General features: G+C 37.2%; 1 protein-coding gene across 1 annotated transcript; it reads left to right on the top strand.

The window, feature by feature from the left end:
* The first annotated feature begins 1,542 nt into the window (after positions 1-1,542).
* On the top strand, positions 1,543-17,722 carry LOC103702480 (elongation factor G, mitochondrial). Its single transcript, XM_008784924.4, has 20 exons — positions 1,543-2,036; positions 3,120-3,341; positions 4,497-4,618; positions 4,721-4,871; positions 5,669-5,740; positions 7,186-7,281; positions 7,395-7,483; positions 7,609-7,675; positions 8,491-8,529; positions 8,648-8,708; positions 8,804-8,913; positions 8,994-9,068; positions 9,159-9,227; positions 9,473-9,594; positions 11,557-11,682; positions 11,784-11,904; positions 12,083-12,183; positions 12,281-12,341; positions 17,017-17,070; positions 17,199-17,722. The coding sequence occupies exons 1-20, from the start codon at positions 1,632-1,634 to the stop codon at positions 17,301-17,303; spliced, it is 2,268 nt and encodes a 755-aa protein (XP_008783146.2). The 5' UTR covers positions 1,543-1,631; the 3' UTR covers positions 17,304-17,722.
* The last annotated feature ends 226 nt before the right edge of the window (positions 17,723-17,948 follow it).

Below are 17,948 nucleotides of genomic sequence, written 5' to 3'. Positions count from 1 at the left end.
ACACAATATAAGGGATAACTCTCTACCATATAGCTGCAGAAGTTGTTAGCAAGTCTGAAGGGTTCTGAAATTTTTCATTAATTTTGTTCGTGGATAATTAATGTTGTTCTTCTATCCATGAGTATAGCAATAGCAAGGAAGCTCGAGCATTACAATCTACAGTGTGTTTTTAAGAAATTCTAATCCTTTTCTACATTTTGATGCGCCCTTGTATATACATCTATAACAATAAATATTATAAGCTAGTTTTTGATAAAGTAAGATACGATGGTTGTTATAAATGAATAAGAATAAAGTAAAATAATCTTATGATTAGTGAAAGAACTTTCATAACTCTCTTTATTATCTAGTCATCGAATCTATCTTTTTTTTCCAAGCAATATTTTTATAGAAAATATTGAGGAGCATGTACTAAACTAATTTGAGTGTTTAAACAAGTTGGGATAAACAAAAATAAAATTAGAATTTTTTGCATAAAAATCTTGTGAAATATGTAAAATTGAATGAATACCCTTACAAAGTTGCTAATTGCATGTATACCCTCATAAATGTTTCTTTTTGCATGTCTACCATTAAAGATATTTTAGTTATTTCAATTTTAAACTGCTAATTTTTTAATGTCATTAGATGACGTGGGTACATAAGTGTTTTATAAATGTATACATGCAAATATTAATTTTGGAAGAGTGTTCGTAAAAATTCTAATATTTAGAAGGATATTATGCAACCAACTCTAATTTTTACTATATTGCTGACTATGCTGCCAAGATGCTAAGAACTCCCCGTATCTTTGCTCTATAGCAAGCACTACAGTTTTAGTGCATATTTGGGAAAGGCTCGATTACGCTACGGCTGGGCTTGGGCTTGGCATGTGATTTGGAAAGAAATTGCTGGCTTAAGCTGAGCCTAAAGCCCAAAATATTTGTCAGGCTAGGCTTGGGCCAATGTGTGATTTGGCCCGACTTGATCCAATTCCAGCCCTAATTGGAGGGGCCTTAATAAAAATATGCTATGTCCACCGTTTCTAATGTGCGATTTTTTATTTTATTTTGCCCTCATTAAAATTCAAGATTATGTGCCTTAAAAAAGTCATGAAGGATGGGAACCCTATTTTATTGGAAATACTTTTCATTATTTATATAACTTGGTAATACTCTCAATTATTAGTAGTGTACATATGAGAGTTTTATAAGTTGTATAAAAGGAGTCATCTAAAATTGCTGTTTTGTGCTAAATAATAGCAAAATGAGATGGTTGTCAATTGCTTACTTGCCAAAGTTATGGAAGGTTGTTACCAATGATTTAGGTCTGTACCTTGTCTATACATATTGGTGGGGTGATAATCTTTTTTTTGAGAAAAAATAATGACAAAATGAGCATTAGAGCGGATATGCTTTACATGATGAACTTATCTTTAATACCAACATTATACAACGGTTCATCTGTAAAAATGTTCGTCTGGACTTTGGAGTTTGAACTTTGAACAATTGTTTTGCCGGCATTACTTTTGCATGCAACACCCTATTCGAGCCAACCCCTATTGGGGTCCATCAGAACAAAGGGGAGTGATGTGCGGGGTTTAGAGCCGATTAGGGTTTTAGTCGGACCAAAGCCTCAGATCACAGACGAGGATGGCGAGGTCGTCCGCCATCGGCCTCCTCTCCTCCCTCCGCCGGGGGTACAAGAATTCTCTCTCCCCGCTCCGCCCCCTCGCAGTCCTCATCCTCGACAGCGCCCCTCTCGGCAGCCGGCGGGGGCTGGCGACGTCGAGCGCGGCGCGGGCCAAGGAGGAGAAGGAGGCATGGTGGAAGGAGGCGATGGAGAGGATGAGGAACATCGGGATCTCGGCCCACATCGACTCCGGGAAGACGACCCTCACCGAGAGGATCCTCTACTACACGGGGAGGATCCACGAGATTCACGAAGTCCGCGGGAAGGACGGAGTCGGCGCCAAGATGGATTCCATGGACCTCGAGAGGGAGAAGGGAATCACCATCCAGTCCGCCGCCACCTACTGCAAGTGGAACGATTACCAGGTATTGATTCTTGGATTAAAGATTGGAACTTTTCTTGGAAATCCTTGGCGCTGAGATATGAAAATTGGTTTGGATTTCTGGATATGAATTATACCTTTCAATCTGTTGATATTTTTGAATCTGTTTGTGGTTTTTCTATGTCTGCTAATGCCTTGAACTATATGTCCGTCTGCACAAGTTTTGTGAATTTTGATGGCAAAGAGTTCTCGAGTTGGTGGTATTTACCAAAAATTTTCATTTTCCTTATCAAGGGTTTCAATTTCGGATTCTAAGCTCTTCATATATCGTTGTACCACTTGTTTGGCGGAACTCAAAAGATCTTGAACTTTTTTCGCAAATTGGATATTAGGTTTAACGTCAATGTTATTCAATCTGGCATTACTTTTAAATTTTTAAGAGGCTCTAAAGAGGAATATAATAATATCTTGGTGACAACAAAGACAGTAGATGAGGGGTTCCTGTGGAGCCCTTATGTTGTACTTATGCTGAAGTTGGATTTATATTTTAATCTGTAAGCTTAGTGTCATATATAACATAAGCTTGGATATTGAACAACTTTTCTTCATGAGATGGTTTGTTGGGCAATTTGGTTTACTGAACCTCTTTCTTTGCCCTAAGAAACTCAGTGTCTTTAAAGATCCCATTTCTTTTTCATGCTGCTTGGCACTGCTAAATTACTTATTCATGTGTCTATTATAATTACAACTAACAAGCTTTACTTATCAACTTGGTGTCAACTCGGGGTTGATGTTGTAAGTTATTATTTTTCATTACTTTCCTATAATGCATTTAATAAAGTACTTGTTAATGTAAATGGATATATATACTTATTGAACCAGATTCATTTGTACTATTTATCATTCAAAAATTATATGCTCACTAGAGTAATCGGACTTGAAATGCTGTCTTTGTATGTATACTCAATAAACCCATGTGGGTAATGCAAAGAGTTACTTTTAATATAAGTTACCATATTGTAAGCTTATGCATCTATCAACTATGAGATTATGTAAATATTATTAATCTTTCAACACTAATTTAATAATATAGATTATTGACAAAGCCATTGTAATCTCATTGCAGATTAATATAATAGACACTCCAGGACATGTGGATTTCACCATTGAAGTTGAGAGAGCTCTTCGAGTTCTTGATGGAGCTATTCTTGTCCTTTGTAGTGTTGGAGGCGTACAAAGCCAGTCAATTACTGTTGATCGCCAGATGAGGAGATATGAAGTTCCAAGACTTGCATTCATTAACAAGTTAGATCGAATGGGAGCAGATCCATGGAAGGTTCTTAATCAGGTATTTTTTTTTTTAATGTTCACAGGAAAAATACTTTATGCACAATATTTTGTCTATGATGGATCAATTTATGGCATTTTGAACAATTTACAGCATTTTAATTTCTCAGTGGAACTTTGTTGGTTCCATGGTAATGACATTCCTTGCTTTCTGCTTATGTTGAATATTCTTTCTGATTGTATACTCAATTTTTATAATACCAGTTTTCCTTAGAAGTACATTGTAAAGATGGAATATGCACTTGGTTACTGTTACTAGCTCTTATAACAGTTCAAGAGAGACAGGATATGTCAACATGGAAGCATATCATAGAATTTTTAGGGGCTTTCAGGGATAACAAGTTGACAACATGCATTGTGAATGCGGCTAGATTTGCATATACTATTTTGCCTGTCATGGGTGTCTGGTGGTCTACTATGATTGTGTAAATTTGCCCATTGCATCCACCATTGGAGCATTCTATTTATGTTATTAACTCAATGTTTTTTCTTTGATTCTCTTTGGAGGTCCTTCTTTTGGATTATTTGCTGTGAATCATGTGAAACATAGTTGGCATTAAGCAGATATTACTAGAACTTGTATGAAACATCTTTTGCCTTAGCAATCACCTTACACGAGCATTCAAGGTTTTAATCAAATGTCAGCTAGAAAGTTCTCCATGGATAAGGAACTTACAAGTGGTGCTTACATAAAATTCTACAACCATGCAGCTCTTAATGATGATCAAGCAATTTAATACTAGAGTATCTCAAATATTTCAGCATGGATCATCTGGTCTCTGCAGATTTTTTTCTTTTACTAATTATGATAGTTGGTAGCAAGATTTTTCATCTAGGTTTCTTCCATCCCATCTTGTATGCTCTCTTGCTGTTCTTCTTCTTCTTCCCCTATGTTTTATCTTAAAATATATATGAGTAGTTTTGATGAGTGCCTCTTTTCATCACAAAATGGCATCCCCTGATTTTGAGCTACACGATAATCCTTTGTGGCAGCTTGAGTCAAGTATATGGTTAATAATTCATGCACTAACTGAACCACAACAGATCTTTTGATATTTTGTTACTATTCACTATTCCTGCTACATTGAGTTTCTTGTTTCTTATCAAGCTGCGAGTTTATAAGCAGTAGATTACAATTTAGAAATTTCTTCTCCAGGCAAGATCTAAGCTTCGGCATCACAGTGCAGCTGTACAAGTTCCTATCGGGTTGGAAGAGGAATTTCAGGGCCTTGTGGATCTTGTTGAATTGAAAGCTTATTACTTCCACGGTGCCAGTGGGTGCGCCCATTATACTTTTTTATTATTAATTATGTGAAATGGAATTTCTTTGTCGTATGTAATTGTCTCTTCCTTTCTTCTCTCTTGCTGTATTTTTTGCAGTGAGAAAGTTGTCACGGAAGATATACCTCCTAAGTTGGAAGCACTAGTCACTGAAAAGAGGCGTGAACTAATTGAAGTTGTTTCTGAAGTGGATGATAAGCTTGCTGAAGCATTTCTTAATGATGAACCAATATCATCCAGTGACCTCAAGGTACTCTTGAAAAATATGCTTTTTAGACAGTTCGCTTATTTTTCACATTTGACTTCATATGACTTTGTCTAGTTCTTATTCACTGAGGCTGTTATATTTGATGTTCTAATTAGCCTTATACAATATTGATGGAGTCATGTCTAGATATTGCTCTGAGGATGTTTCCTTTTTTCTTGGGTTTATTTATGACTAGCATTGTTAACTACCACACATTTCGCAGCCATCTCAATATGGTAAATGACAAAGGTACATTGCCATGAATATCTAATCTACTATTAACTCTACCACTTGGCTGCTGATCTGTAAGTTGGTTGCTTCATGATAATCGTGAAGACTGAAAGGACCCAAGAATTTAGTGGCAAGCCTACTTTTCTGCAATTTGCAACCTCAGTGTTGGGAAGAAATTGCTATTATGTAGTGCATGTGCACTTGTGGGTGTGCGTGATATGTATATGTCTGTGTGTTTGCTTGTGTGCACACACATATATGCAGACATGGCATGCATACATATGTGCGCACATGGATGTGTGCGTATTTGTGTGCAATGTTAACAGAAAGTTGTTACTTTGTTCTGCATCTTAGGTGATTGGTTGTTAAAAGCTTTCCACACCTTGTAGATGTATGATAGATATGTTTTGAAATGATCCTCCTATGTGGATGTCCAATTATCGTTTTGGTTGAATATCATCAGGTCTTTTGCTTTTCTGTTTTTTTCATTCTAAATAGCAGAAAGATCTTGATATTTGGCTGTCACTATCTTCGTTATGTATTGATTTTTTAAATGTTCCTCTTATCAGATGGCAATCCGCAGGGCCACAATAGCACGGAAATTCGTGCCTGTTTTTATGGGAAGTGCATTCAAAAATAAGGTGCTTGAACACTTTTAGTTGTTTCTTTTAACTTACAGTCTGTTATTTCATTTTTTTGGGTACAATACCTGGACTTGTCTTTTTTATTTTCAGCACAATTATGTGCTTTTATAAGCTTGATTCAGATGATTATCCCTAGTTGGCTTCTCGCTTCTCTTTGGTTACGGCATTATTCTGTCACATTACAGTTAACCTTGGTTTCCCTGTCAGAATATAGTTCAAAATGTAGAAGCAATGCAGTAATTTCATGTGCAAAAAACGTGAAGAGTTTGAAAATTGTTGTCTAAAATGTTGATTTCCACATGATTGGCATAAGAGTAGTAGTTCAATACAAAATTTTGTTATGATCTGTCTTATGGTTTCTTTCGAACGAATCTAAAGAGTGCGATGTTCCATAAATATGCAGAGTTTGAGATATTGGTTCCGATGCTTTATGTTGCGGATAAACCTTAGCAGCTAGAATCTTCCACCTAGGATAATGCACCCTCTTCGGAATATTCATGGAATCTGAAAGCTATACTCACTTCCTAAGTGCTTCCTTACTAAAAGTATTTCTAAGATAACTGTCTCCCTGCATCTGCACGTGTACCTGCTCCCAATTCTGGCAGCTAAGGGACAAACATTTGTGTTATGGACTTATGGTTTCATTAATTTGAGATGTAGATTGGGCTTTGATATTTTATTATTATTGCTGCAATATGTTGTCTGTAAATTCCTCATTGCTAAGATGTTAGTTAAATAAATATGTTTTGTTCTTTTAATAAATCAAAATAAGCCAATAATATAGTCATTACAATTGTTGCATTTGTTAGAGTAATATTTGTTTTCTATTGAAACCTATTTCCTTCAGACATGTTTGGGAAGAATTTGACGTGCTTCAGAAATATAATTCATCCACCATTAGTGAGCCTGTTGTGTGTTTTAATGAACATATATTATCAGCAACTCCTGATAAAGATGCTATATTTTGATTAATAAAATTTGTAGAAAGAACAGGTAGAGGAAATGTAGTATGGATTGAATTTTGATGCTGGATGGGATGCTATTTTTTTTGTTAATGGCTTCAATATATTATAAATACCCAAGTGGGTTGATGTGGAATTAGAACAGTTCAGTGTAGAGCTCATGACTTACTTATGACCCTTGAGTTTGTTTTAAATTGTTATGCTAGTTCCTTGTGAAAGTTATACCTGAAACAGATTAACAAAGTGATTGATTTCTATCTTTTGTAGCCGATTAAAGTTTTAAACCTTTCATCAAAAAATAAATGTTTTTAACCAGATTACCACTCCTTCGGTTTTCCTGCAGCATTCCTGTGTGATGTTGTAGTATAGAGTACATGCCAATTCTTTGGTGGTCAGAGGAGAATGATATCAGTTATGCATTATTTATTCTGTTAAGATGTTTAAGTATATACATCTTCTGTTGCATTTTGATCTCTGTAGGGGGTGCAACCTCTTCTTGATGGAGTACTTAACTATTTGCCCTATCCCACCGAAGTTGAAAACTATGCCCTAGACCAAAACAACTCGGAAGAGAAGGTACTGTCAGTTTTCATTGATGCAAAAATTGTACTTTCATATGTTTCCCTTCATGTTCTTTTGAAATAGTGTTAAAAGTGGTTTGAAGTTTGTTGTTGGATTCACTTGTATAGGTTTTATTACCTGGCACTCCGGTTGGGCCATTCGTTGCTTTAGCTTTCAAATTGGAAGAAGGGCGTTTTGGTCAGTTGACTTATTTAAGGTACACTTTATTGGTTTAAAAAACCTTCTTATTGATTCAGTTTTGACTCTGGTTGCTGATATTTCTTTATTAGCAACAACTTATTAAATAAACCATGGAATTATTTTAGTTTTTTAATCTGGCAGAATCTATGAAGGTGTTATACGGAAGGGTGACTTTATGATCAATGTGAACACAGGAAAGAAGATTAAAGTAAGACTTGATTCAATCATCTTTTACCGTATATATGTGGGAAAACTTTGTAATTTCTGGCTTGATGATTACATGATATTTCTTAAACTTCCACTTCTTAGATGGTGTTAATAAGGTTCATTTTCAAGAAGCTAAGATAGGCTTGGATATCAGCTAGCCTGGCATGGTATATATAGTCACTGACCCTTTTTTCCATATGTGGAGATTCACCACAATTCCCAGCCTGTATTTTTATTCATGATGCATATGTTACCTAATTGAGGACACACACATCAATCCTGGCTAGATCTAGTTGTCAATTTTGTTTTTCTGCATTGTTCAGATCTAATTATTTATCATGTATATTAGCAAGTAACTGACTGTTTTCATGTTTAACTTCTTACATCTTTGACTAAGTAACATTAATGGGAGTAAGCTTATAATTTTGTTGGAAGAACCTAATTAAGCAGGGGGTGTGTTAGTTGGCAAGGGGCTCTATGAGCTCTTTCAACAAGGAAAGTTCTACTTAGGCAGCAGGTTTGGTTCCTTATACTCTCTTGGGCCTGTAATGGTAGTCCATATAAACAAATAAGCGCTGGTATAGATGCAATATTTATTGTCTCATATAGTACAGAGTATGCTAAATTAGAATTCTCTGCCTTACACTGCAGTGCACCAAAGCAATAGTGCAATTTCTTGTATTGGCTTTGCGGTTTGGATCCTTTTTGAAACTTCTATGCGCCTGATCCTCTCTTTCTCAGAATAAGATTTCTTTTGTGCTTTGAGACTCTTACTTGTATATGCACTCACTCTAGTCTGAAATTTTCTCTATGCAGGTTCCTCGTTTAGTTCGGATGCATGCTGATGAGATGGAGGTTAGTTTATTTTATTCAAGTTTATGATTTTTTTTTGCTGAAAAGGTCATCTCGTCTTAGGATCAGAGCTTGAGGTTAAGTTGTAATTTTTCCTTCTTTCTTTTTTTGCGATTCACAGGACATCCAAGAAGCTCATGCTGGGCAGATTGCTGCAGTCTTTGGTGTAGATTGTGCTTCGGGTAAACAAGCTGATGTTTTCTTTCTCTAGTTTCCTTCGTCAAATGCTACTTTCTGTTTTTCTTGCTCTCATAAACCCTTTCATACATTTCTCCAGGTGACACCTTCACAGATGGGTCAGTCAGATACACTATGACTTCTATGAATGTTCCTGAGCCAGTGATGTCCCTGGCTGTGTCACCCGTATCCAAAGATTCTGGAGGACAAGTAATTATTTCATAGTTATTTTTTGCTTTAACTGGCTTACTAGTCTGTCTAAATGACTTCACTATTTTTTCTTCTGTCAGTTTTCAAAAGCTTTAAATCGTTTTCAGAGAGAGGATCCAACTTTTCGTGTTGGTTTGGATGTTGAGAGTGGGCAGGTCAGCTGTGTTTTGTTCTCTTTTAAAACCTTACCATGTGTTCTAGAAAGTATAATACACACTGAATACATACTGCAACCTCACCTGTAGACAATTATTTCTGGGATGGGAGAGCTGCATTTGGACATTTATGTTGAACGCATCCGAAGGGAGTATAAGGTATGAGATTCTATTAGTTTTTATATAACAAGCGGTCAAGTTGGAAATGATACATCTACATATCCTAGCACTGGCTTTGCATGTGTTAGTGCAACCCAAGTATTGCTAGCATACATGTCTTGACATCCTTGGGAAATACACTCCAGAAATGGCACATTAATTATCATTCTCATAGGCACTAGTTGTCTACTAACAAGTTTTTAAATTTGTGGTTGTAACACATTTGCTTCTGTATTGATGCCAAGGTTGAAGCAAAAGTTGGAAAGCCTCGTGTTAACTTTAGGGAGACTGTTACTCAGCGTGCTGCGTTTGATTATTTGCATAAAAAGCAATCAGGAGGTCAAGGTCAATATGGACGGGTTTGTGGGTAAGTGTATACAAGTATTGGCAATCTGCCATTCTTTGTTAAATCTTATAATCCCTGCTTTTTAAGTATCTAAATCAGGGTATGTTGTGTTTTGGAATGTTACTTTGCACTTGTGATACATATCTCGCTTTTATTGGATTTAATAGAGAAAGCATGTAGCTTAACTTTTTTTCCCTTAATATATCATCTATGGTAAAATGTAGTGCAGGTATATCAGTTGGGATGAACAATATCTTTAGAAAAGTGGTTTACTCTTGGGTTGATTGGCATTTTTAAACAAATCTTGTGGCTAAAAAATGCTTCTCCAAACTTATGGTACTGATTAGTGCTTCTTCAAAGAAATTGAAAGCCCTTGTCCTCAAGTAAACCTGTTATTGTATTCATTTTACCTTCAGAGTGAAAGAATGTTATGACGTGAATAATTGAAGGGCATCCTTTAATTGACCCATCACTTGAGTGCAGACCTATGACATCTGCTAGCTTGCAATGCTTGCTTTAAGGCTTCACTCTTAACTGGCAGTGGTGATGGAATATTCATTTGTGTTGATATGAGAACAAGGCTTTCATATGCTTATCTTCTGGTTTTTTTTATAGGTGCACCATAGACTAAGGAGTTGTTATTTTGTAAACTTATTTTGATTCTTTGTGCATGTTTGATGATTCTCGACTATCGTAACTTCTAAAAACTTACATGTAACAAATAAATGACTGAAAATAACCCTAAAAACAAATTAGCTAAATCTAGATCTGACCTGAACCATAGACTGAATTTGCCTTCTTCATGAAGGACATTGGCGCAACCTTTATTCTTTTTTAATGCAGCAATTTCTTTGAATCTCGTTTTTATCCTACCTTGCCAATGTTGGACCAAAGGACTTGGAGACTTCTATTAGTGGTTTTAATATACCTTTTGCTCTACTATTGGTTAATTTATGTGATTCCTTGCCTCTTTCCTATGTGAGGACAGCTATTTAGGAGTTTCGAAATAAAAAACAGTTACATTTGAGATATTTCAGTCATGGAATTAGGCTAAGGTAGACCCGTAAAGAAAGGGCTTTTTTATTTTAATTGGAGAGCAGAGAAGTTAGGGGCACAACAAAATTCTGTTATATGGTACTGAGAGTTTGAAAACAATCATTTTATAGGACAATTTTAATGAGTTTATATGTGAAAGCTTATCCAGGGAACCATGCCATTATACTAAAGCCTTTTGGTTCTAATTCTGAATGTGTAAACCAATTTGGCAACTAATGTCCAAAAAAAGTAGAAACCATTATTTTTAACAACTTGTTGCCTTAGTTTCTTCTAAAACTCTTTTTTAGTACTGTTAATGATTGTCAACCCTCCATTTCTCTAATTCATGGATGAACTGCATCTGTTTATAGCTGATTCCAATTTGTTTATGATACAATGTGAACATAATAGTGTTTGGGAATCAATATATAAGAATCTCATTCTAAAATTTCACTGACATTGCTGCATCCTTGATCCTCTTCCCTTCTCACCTGTGGCCTCTTACGCAGTTTCATCTTGTATGGCTGAAACAAGTAAGGTTTTAAAATACTGGTGGGACAGTCAGGATGGGATGAGCAAGAAATGGATTGGGATGGGATGGGACACCTACTGTCCTGGGTATTAGTATGGGGTGTATGTTTTCCACTGGGAAACTGGGACACCCCTTTGCATGGTATTTAGAACCTTGCAACCAATATTATTTTAACAGAGGCAAGTGCATGGGAGTGGACATGCCTACTGTTGGTGTGCACATTCAGATATGATGCCATGTATTTGTGCTTAATGAATGTTGTTGACTTGGATATCATGTCCACTCTAAGTTTCTCCTCTGGTTTATCTAAACTTAAATCTGTTCTCCATGCTTTCTGTAAGTCTGTCATAGGATGCTTTGACAAGAACTGTAATTAATACGTTTCTGAGTTTTTTCTTGTCTACATTTCTTGGCAGATATATTGAACCTCTTCCAATGGATTCACCTACAAAGTTTGAATTTGAGAATTTGCTCATTGGGCAAGCAATCCCTTCAAACTTTATCCCTGCAATTGAGAAAGGTTTCAAAGAAGCTAGCAACTCGTAAGTAACAGGAGGGATTTCTTTTTGTGTTCTTTATTTTTTTTTCTTTTTATTTTTTGTTCCTTAAGTCTAAATATAATGTTTATATCATTTGTGTGCAGGGGGTCATTGATAGGGCATCCTGTTGAATATGTTAGAGTAGTCCTCACAGACGGGGCATCACATGCTGTGGATTCCAGTGAGCTTGCCTTTAAGCTTGCAGCAATTTATGCATTCAGACAGGTAAACTGTTATTACCTGTTGTACCTGTTCCTGTGGTCTAAACAATGGTAATCACTAAGTTTTATGGTGCACTGCATTTGATAACTTGGAGTGACAGTTGCATTATATTTCTGGAGATGTGTAGCTGGCAAATATTGGTTTTATGACATATCCATGTTTAAAATGTATTTGTTGACAGTGTTATGCTGCTGCTAAGCCTGTCATACTGGAACCCGTGATGAAGGTGGAACTGAAAGCGCCAACAGAGTTCCAGGGTACAGTTACTGGTGACATTAATAAGTGAGTGATTTTTGGTTTTTATATTTTGATTATTTAATTCAGTTGTGAATTTGCTGGATGGTACAAGGAACTTAATATTTTTACATATGAATCACAGGAGGAAAGGTATGATTGTCGGAAATGACCAGGAGGGTGACGATACCATAGTTGTTGCTCATGTATGTGGAACATTACCCTCTTCTTTTAATATATGATTAGGTAGTTTGATGTTGGTGATTGATAGTGGCTGGCTGGATATGGAACATTACCCTCCTATTTTTCTTTCTCCAAAAGACATGTTATATATAACGAAGTTATGCATTCATATCTTATAATGTATATTGCAAGTTACTAGGAAAATTATTGCAAATGAAACTGTTTCTGGATTTGTATACTTATATAGGAGATGCTATTCTTCCCATATTGCATTGGCATCTCTTATACTACTGCATGTTGCAATTTTTCTTTATTGTTAGGTACCTATGTTGTGCTAATCAGAGTTGGATTAACAATTTGACTGTAGATATGATAAAAAACGCTTGTTGTGCTTTATTCCCTTAGCAGTTAACTGTACTGCTATAAACTTAAGCAGTTTGACTGAACCTTTCTGGATCATGGGTGACTCCTTGCTAGTACTAATAATCTGCAAGGAATCCAGTGCTGCGAGGTGATCTGGCCTTTCCTGGATCGGATCACAAGTTATAGTGGTATGAATTGGTGGTGTTCTGCATACTTGAGAGATTGGCTGCCCTATCGACTGATTGATTTTTCAGGATTGACCGTGCAAAGGATTGGTATATTTGGACGACTAACCCTAAGATCTGCTGGAACTTGTCATGTTCTTTGAATTTTTTTTGTCTCGATGAGATACTGGCTCAGTACTTTGGGTTATTTTTGAAGTGTTGCATCATTTATCAATTTCTTTTGTGCTAACTAGAGAACAAGGACCCATCTACACGTGAGGACGTTTGTGAGTCCTTATGATTTTGGTTTCCAGATTTGTTGCTTGTTTTACTGAAGTTTAGTTGAATAGCATTGGAATTCATTATGCAAGATCAAATCCAGTTCTCTTGTTTAGTATAATGACGTGGTAAGAAAGGTGGTAGCCTTTAAGAGGAACCAATGAAGAAGTCAGAAGCAAATACGCGAAGAACAAGGAGGGTAGGTATGAACGAGTAGCAGCTAGCTTTTGTAGAAAGTTATTAACAGGCATTTCCACATCTGCAGTCAACAATTATCTCTAACTCATGCACATGACCAGATGGAGAATAATCAGCATACAAATAGCTGAGTGCCCCTCAAGAGTGAAAACTACTAATAATTTTTCTTGGACAAATTATCATGTTTTAAAACAGCTATTGGAGATGACAATAACAGTCCAAACATCAACAAACAATATGCTTTCTGACTATGTGAGAGATGTCGAACAATAAGAACAATATCCCATTAACTTCTTTTGACAGTCTACTGAGGCAAATAATGATGAAATCACAGGAAGGCTGAGGATGGCAGGGGATATTTTTGAATTTAGCATGAAGTAGCAAATCCATCACATGAAATCGTGGTTTCCATAAAAGTTCTGAGGTAGATGGTAGGACTTTAAATGATGCCGTCAATAGGTAGCTTGAATCAATCTCATAAAGCAATAGAATATCCTATTGGCTGTATTTCAAATTCTGAGGGGTCAAGCTAATTATCAAAAGAGGTCAAAGAAGATCGTAACTATTTGAAAAAACCAAGGAAGTCTAGTATGGGATTTTCAAGCTATAAGTTTGGTGAAATAGAGAGGAAGATAAATACCTAGGCCAACAAGATGCATATAGACACAACATGCTGGATGCACATGATCAAGGAGAGGGAAAAGAGAAGCAGCTTTCAATGTAAAAAACTAATTAAAAAAAAAGAAAAAAAACCTAAATGCTCTAGGAGACCTTAAGTACAAGGGGAAAGGTTCCTGCTGAAGCTGATAGGTGTCAATGAAAGACTTATACTATTGAACACTATGATATACCCTGCCTCCAATAGATTCAGATGACCAAGAAATGACTTACCTGAAGAGACCTGGGGATGTTCCAAAATTGATCAAATGGGAACCTACTCTGAAGAAAGTATTCTAGCCATTGAGCTGGGACAAAAATTATGTTCGAAGGAGTTCAAGCTACCGAGGTTGGATTGTTGAGGTAGTTTTGGGGTCAACTAGAAGAAGATTTAGGTTTCACTAACTAGAGATTGGATTCAGTTCCAACATTTGTGCAGGTTAGGGTTTGCCTAGATGGTCACATATTCTTTATATTGAGTTAACCACATGTTAGGGTTGAAGTGAGGATGGGTTAGCAGCAAGGAGAGAAGGTATTGCTGTGACAGAGGGTTCCTCAGTTGCATGATCCCTAAAAATGCAGTTTTTGTATTCCATTTGCTGGTTTTTGTTTTGGATGGTCCATTTTGCAATATTCTTTTGCCTCCACCATTGACCCCTTCTTACCTAAACAGCTTTCCGGATCGACGACTTCTGCGGTCATCCTTGTTGGATTATGTAAGCCCTAAATCCTGCCACAAGATCCCTTTGTTGCAGACTTCAATGACAAGCACAGATCAATACACATTCTAATAGGAGAACAATGATAAAGTGATCGAGCACATAACTTTTGTGTGGTTCACACAAAAGTGAGCTATGCCTATGGGGGCATAGAAAGATCCATTAAATAACAAAAGAGTACAAGGTCTTGTACAAAGGATTAATCTTACTGGGATATGATCCTTCTTTAATTTCTTTTAAGCAAGGATTGCTGTGTCGGAACAGGGGCCTAAATCAGTTGCCCGGCAACACGAGGTTGGTACCCCCCGTGCCATTCCATGCCAAGCCCGTACCGATACAATAAAAGACGCAGGGGAGAGGAAGAACTGGAGAGAAGAAAAGAGAGAGAAGGGGGAGAGAGGAGGGTGGTGAAGGCCAGTGGAGGACCGGAAGCCGTGTTGAGGGGAGGAGGGGCTTTCTTCCTTCCTCTCCCTCTCTCTTCCTCCCCCGCTCTTTTTTTTTTCTCTTTCCTTCCTCTCTGTCTTGTTTTCTTGTTTTGATTGCCGGGCGGTTCGGGACAGTTTGCCAACCATGTTTTAAAGCTTTGGCACATTACCTATGAGAACCATGCAAGAAAAATCTACAGAGGGACCTGATCAAGGAGAACTGTGCAAGAAGATCCTAGAAAATCTACGAGAAGTCAATGAGAGACCAAGAAGAGATCGGTATTGTGAGAGCAAGCATTATTATTTTATCTCCTTTTCTTTCTCCCACTTTCTTCTCTCCCTCTCTCCTCTCTCTCTCTCTCTCTCTTCCTTGGCTTTTCTTTCTCCAGTCTCCCATGGCACCATGATGGTGCACCACCGTGCTTGCATGTCCTTGCACCCACCTTGCCCCATATGTCTCTATGGGGCCAACGGAAGATCCATTAAATAACAAAATAGTACAAGGTCTTGTACAAAGGATTCATCTTACTAGGATGTGATCTTTCTTCAATCTCTTTTAAACTTTGGCACATTGCCTGAGAGAACCATACAAGAAAAATCTATAGAGAGACCCCTTAGAGAGAGGCCTGATCCAGGAGAACTGTGAAAGATCCTAGAAAATCTACGAAGTCAATGAGAGACCAAGAAGAGCTCGGTACTGTGAGAGCAAGCATCAATTTTTTATCTCCTTTTCTTTCTCCCACTATCTTCTTTTCCTCTCTCTCTCTCTCTTGGTTTTTCTTTCCCCAATCTCTGGGGGCACCACGATGGTGCACCATTGTGCTTGCATGTCCTTGCACCCACTGTCCCACATGCCTTTTCCCACCCTTGCAGCCTTGCTATGCCACTATCTTGTTCATTGGAACTCCGTCACATCCCCCAATTGCTGCATGCCTTACATCCACTTTAAATAAGATAGAGGGCATTGCCTCTCGTCTTTTTCCAAGCAAGAGTCTAACTTGGACTCTTTTCCTTAGCGAGCCTGATTCCTAGTCTGAAGCAGACACCTGTTGGTGGTTGAGAAAAAGACACTAACCTGACAATCTAGATAGGCCCTTAGTGAGTAGGAATAAATACTTTTTACAAGTGCAATCACATACATGAGAGCTTGGATTACAAAGGAGAAGCAGTGATTTGAGAACAATGCACTGGCTTGAAGCAGGGAAATTTTAGCTTGCTAGAATCTAGGGGAAGATATAGAGGGTGCTGAAAGACTTCATGATGGAACGTTAAAAAGAGTAGTCTATGTCTTTGTTCTTGCAATTTTCTACCAGTCCGCAACCATAAAGTGGCTAAACAGGAGTTCAATGCCATCGCCCATGATGACATGAGAAGTAGGGGTTGTTGAGGCATCTAAAGGTGGACATCTTTCATGATTAACTGGATTCCAAGCTTTGACCTAGAAACTTCAGGTATTTGTTGAGAGAACACAGTTTCTCATTAGGGATAAACCAGAATTTGTAATATTTGGATAACTTCTGTAGCACAATACTAGAAAGGGCATATTTAGTACACACTACATACATATATTTAGTGCACAAACTATAATTTATAATCCTTTAACACTCAAACAAGGCATCAAAGAATGTATAAGTTCTGAACTTATGCTATATTGTTTTTGAATAAAATAATATTCACTTTTTTATGTTAGCAACCATCATGTATAACGCAAGTTGCTTTATGAATTCCTGTCTTTTCCTTACAAATTGTGCTTTTGTATATTTGTCATTTATGTAAATCATCACTAACTTTTTTTGGCATCCACTTGATGCTTAGTCTCAAGGGATTTTTTTTTAATGTTGTTTGTTTCTAGCATCAGCAAATACTGGCTAACGGGTAAATTTTGTGTTTCAGGTACCACTCAACAATATGTTTGGGTACTCAACAACTCTTCGCTCCATGACGCAGGTGCCAATTTTTTCACACATATGGCCTTATAGTATCCTCTTATGCTATCCCCGCTCAAAACTGCAATCAATGTTATTTGGAGTGCTCGTGCTTATGACTCTGGTTTACTTGTTTCTTTGATCCCACAGGGCAAGGGTGAATTCACCATGGAATACCTAGAGCACTCACCTGTCTCTCAAGATGTGCAGATGCAACTTGTGAACACCTACAAGGCCACCAAGGGTACAGAATGAGCCATTTTTTTCTGGATAATAAGGTTGCCAGTTTTTTTAACAGTGGATTTTGATAGTCTCCACTTGAGCCGCATGCAATGTTCTATTTCTGATTTATATAAGTTTTGGAATGAGGTAAAATATTTATTCTTTCCTGTGGGGGATCTGCCATCATGCCGACGGTAGAATCCTCTTATGAACAGGTAAATATCCAGGGTTCCCCACCCATTAAGTAAACTTGTTGCAATAAGTGGGAACCCTTCTCTTGTCATACTACATTTTTTGTTTCTGTTTCTTGTAGAACAGGTACCCACTTGAATTAAATCTTTGTTTTCATGAGATGCTGTCATCAGGAAATCATTAATGGAATCTTGTACCCCTTCTTTGGAGTTCTGTATCTCTTACATGATCCTTAAAGCAATGGCAGGTGTTTCTATCCACTATTACCGTGATTGGTTACATGTATGCACGCATATTAATGTGAAATCTCTACATGGGTGGTGAACTTGAGGCAGGAGGAAGTAGCAAGGGGGATTGGCAGGAGGCTATGATCCTGCAAACCTTGGATATCTGGGATACTGAAGATAGCACGTTTAGATGGAGTCTGGTACCTTAAATGTGTAGTCTGGTAGGCAATTTCCCTTGTGTTTCCTTATTAACTTAGCA

This window comes from Phoenix dactylifera, chromosome 8 (genome assembly GCF_009389715.1).
Source record: "Phoenix dactylifera cultivar Barhee BC4 chromosome 8, palm_55x_up_171113_PBpolish2nd_filt_p, whole genome shotgun sequence".
NCBI lineage: Eukaryota > Viridiplantae > Streptophyta > Magnoliopsida > Arecales > Arecaceae > Phoenix > Phoenix dactylifera.
The sequence above is the reverse complement of the archived record's forward strand: the minus strand, read 5'-3'. Positions and strand labels throughout refer to the sequence as shown.

Excerpts from the sequence above, each read along its gene's own strand:
- LOC103702480 (XM_008784924.4), top strand. The coding sequence starts at position 1,632 with ATGGCGAGGTCGTCCGCCATCGGCCTCCTCTCCTCCCTCCGCCGGGGG. Across the intron at positions 7,676-8,490 it reads ACACAGGAAAGAAGATTAAA|GTTCCTCGTTTAGTTCGGAT; the intron begins GTAAGACTTGAT and ends TTCTCTATGCAG. Across the intron at positions 8,530-8,647 it reads TGCATGCTGATGAGATGGAG|GACATCCAAGAAGCTCATGC; the intron begins GTTAGTTTATTT and ends TGCGATTCACAG.